The sequence below is a fragment of the Terrapene carolina genome, unplaced genomic scaffold, assembly GCF_002925995.2.
Source record: "Terrapene carolina triunguis isolate 2854851 unplaced genomic scaffold, T_m_triunguis-2.0 Scaffold511, whole genome shotgun sequence".
NCBI lineage: Eukaryota > Metazoa > Chordata > Testudines > Emydidae > Terrapene > Terrapene triunguis.
In genome coordinates this window covers 536,292-540,026 of record NW_020664862.1, presented here as the reverse complement: position 1 = coordinate 540,026, position 3,735 = coordinate 536,292, and the positions used below count along the sequence as shown (strand labels likewise).

At 46.6% G+C, this 3,735-nt stretch overlaps 1 protein-coding gene across 1 annotated transcript; it reads left to right on the top strand.

Moving 5' to 3' along the window:
- Positions 1 to 2,255: 2,255 nt before the first annotated feature.
- On the top strand, positions 2,256 to 3,191 carry LOC112121050 (olfactory receptor 51G2-like). Its single transcript, XM_024220162.1, has one exon. The coding sequence runs from the start codon at positions 2,256 to 2,258 to the stop codon at positions 3,189 to 3,191; it is 936 nt and encodes a 311-aa protein (XP_024075930.1).
- The last annotated feature ends 544 nt before the right edge of the window (positions 3,192 to 3,735 follow it).

Genomic DNA, 3,735 nt, shown 5'->3' with positions numbered 1-3,735 from the left:
GAAGACAGAACCCCCCCTCCCTGCCCCCGCAACACAAACACACACACACACACACACACACACAATGTTTTGATCAAAACTAAAAATTTTCCTTTCACCCATTTTTAGGCTGAGATTTCATAGAAAAAAGGATCATTTTTCTCTGAAAGCTCAGCTGCCATGATAGTGCTCGGCTGCAGCTGCCTGGATCCTCAAGAGAAATTGGAGCTTTTTCATCTGCCTCATCCTCATAATATAAATGAAGGTGGCACTGACGGAATCTATGGCTGCACTCAGGGAATAGTCACATCTCCTGACCAGTCTATGGCTGGGGTATTGTGCCCATCCGCTACTCTAACCAGCCCTCCCATCTCTGTGCAGCTTCCTCCACCATGTACAACGCCCCCTTCAGCAGATAATGCGGGCAGTGGCTGCTGTGACAGGCCCTGGTAGCACATCTCGGATGAGAGAGGGTCCTAGAGCAGTTGTGGAGGCACAGAGATTGTGGGTGGCTGGGCCGAGCTATCAGAGGATCACTGAGATCTGTGCATAACTTTGGGGATCCCTGGATCCTGGGTCCCCCTGTTATTCCTCAGGGAAAATTGTAGGACTGGAAGGGACCTCAAGAGGTCATCTAGTCTCGACCGCTGAGCTCATGGCAGGACTAAGTATTATCTAGACCAGGGTTCGGCAACGTTCGGCATGCGGCTCGCCAGGGGAAGCACCCTGGCGGGCCGGGCCAGTTTATTTACCTGCTGACTCGGCAGTGATGGAGATTCCACAACCTCCCAGAGCAATAACAATCCAAGGGTAATTTCCATGTAGGGAGCATTGTGGGCTCTCCCTTCCTTGGCCTGAACCCTTGGTTTGTTGTTATTAATTATTATTATTATTATTATTCATTTCAGCAAGAATACAGCTGTGACAGCATCATCATTACCACTCAGTGTTCCTGAGGGAGCCATGTGACTAATCGACACCACACGAACAACCCGGATTCCAGGACTAGATCCTGCTCAGTAGTGGTGCTGAAGTACAGCTGGGCAGCACCACCACCCATCCCCTGATGCCCCAAATCAGGATTTCCCCAGGGTTTCCTTTTCTAGAGGTGCCATGTTCTCTAGCCCCGATCCTGCCAGAGGCTGAGTTAGACAAGACCCCACGAAATATCAGAGACTAGTATCCAAATCGCCTCAGGTTTATTTGCTACTGGGAATTGAATCAGCAAAAGCAATTTCAAAGTCACGATGGAACAGAACCACTCGTTTGTTTTTCAGCAGAATAGAGCAAAGATGCAGCAAAGGGGAGTGTAATAGTGTTTGTATGTAATTTACACCCATCATCTCTTCCACGAGCATGGCTAAAATAACTTGCACTTACTCAACAGGACATTAGTGAAATACCAGTGATTGCACTATTCACCCATGTTTGATGCCAACCCTGCTTCAGTAACCATCCACGTTAGCTTGTAACTTGCCAGATAACTACCGACCCTTGCATGGGGAGAGGATGCAGGTCCTGTGAGGATGAAGAGAAGCCTGTAGGATGATTGAACTCTCTGGATTCAGTCAACATTGGCCAGGCAAAGCGCTTCAGCTTCTCTTGGATTGATTCTTGGGGGGCAGAGTAAGGGAGAGTTAATAGAGCCCGGTTCTGATTGAATTGACACATGAAACTCTGGCGTGTGGCTGTAGATATCACTGTTATTGAATTTAGAACTTGACCTAACAATGTATCCCTTGTGTTGCAAATAGTCAGAAGCACAATTTGGACTCTCACTAGTGGAGAAAATAAAAAAAGGATATAAAATAAAGCAATAACATGCGTTTATAAATAGTTTCAGTGCAGGACAGATAAATACAATGACCGTTTTCACCATGTACTTGGCATGTATTTACACACATGGCATGATACAAAGGGCCACACTCAGAAGTAAAGGGCCAGAAAGGGTGTCTGTGTGAAGGGTATAACAGAGTTCAAAAGAGAACTACGTAAATTCATGGACGATGGATCACTTGATGATTCCCTGTTCTGTTTATTCCCTCTGGGGTACTTGCCATAAGCCACTGTTGAAGACAAGATACTGGGCTGCAAGTCTGATCCAGTCTGACTAATCAGAACCATGTAAATGCAACAGTATGTTTTTGCTTATTTTGAGCTCTGCAGTCTGTAGAGCTTCAATGAAAGAATGATTTCTTGCTAAATATCATCCAATCACCTCTTATTTTTCTTTTAGGAAGGACATTTCAGAACTCCTCAGACCTGCCCAGTACATTATGTCAGATGTCAATGACACCAAATTCAACTCTGCAGTGTTCCTTCTCACCAGGCTACTGGGTCACAAAGATGCACATCTCTGGATTTCTATCCCATTCTGCTTCATTTATTTTATTTCGATAGTAGGAAATTCAATCATTCTGTTCATTGTAAAAACAGATCCAAGCCTCCATGAACCCAGGTACATTTTCCTTTCCATGTTGGCCATCACAGATCTTGCAATATCGATAACCACAATACCGACGATACTGGGCATTTACATGCTTAACTATAGGCAGATCAGCCTCAATGCCTGTTTAGCCCAGCTGTTCTTCATCCACTTGCTTCAATGCATTGAATCCTCTGTGCTGTTGTTGATGGCCCTTGACCACTTCATCATGATCCATAACCCGCTGAGATATGCTTCCATCTTAACCCCACCGGGAATAGCCAAGATGGGACTGGTGGCTGTGCTAAGAGCGATGGCCATAATACTTCCACTTCCCTTTCTCCTGAAACGGTTCCAATACTGTCTAGCCAATGTTCTTTCCCATTCCTACTGCCTACACCAGGAGGTCATGAAGATGGCTTGTTCGGATATCACAGTCAACAGCATCTATGGATTGTTTACTAAACTCTTAACAATGGGGCTAGACTCGCTGCTCATCTTCCTCTCTTACGTGATGATCCTCAAAACAGTGCTGAGCATCGCATCCCCCGTGAAGTGCCTGAGGGTCCTGAACACCTGCATCTCCCACCCCTGCATCGTCCTGCTCTTCTACACATCAGAGATCACCTTGTCTGTGATACACAGATTCGGGAAGGGCTCTTATCCCTTACTTCAGATTCTCCTGGGCTACATCTCGCTGCTTCTCCCACCGCTGATGAACCCAATTGTGTACAGTGTGAAAAGCAAACACCTTCGTGTGAGGATAATCAGGGTGTTTCTCAAGTGAAGGGTCAGTTCACCACCTGGCTCCAGTGACATGGGAGACAAAAATAAGGGGCCACCTATTCCATCCTGGACCCTTACATCCAAGATGACATGAGTTACTGATCTCCACTTGTAGACAGGTTCAGATGGGGTCTAAGGCTGATGAGGGAGGACAGAGATGGTGAGGGAGGACAGGGCACTGGGGGAGGGAGAACAAGGCAGGCAGCAGCATTTACAAAGTGACTGTGTTTGTTGAGACCCAGGGGATTAGTGGATGTTGGCTCATAAAGAGCCGTATAAGTTGCCTCTCCGAACTCACAATTCCTATCGATGATCAATAAAGAGAGTGATATGTATGCTGTTTCCCATTACACCTGGCCTGTCACTGTCCCATCTCTGGCTAAACATTCAAGGGCTATGAAAAAAGTTGCAGAGCTGTTCTGCTGTCACAGTCCTGGCCCTTTCTGAGTGCTCTGGGTGCAGCATGACCCATGGGTACTGCTCCAGCTGTGGACAGAGGCTATTCAAGGGACATGGTCACTCAGTTTCCAATAGCACACTCAGTC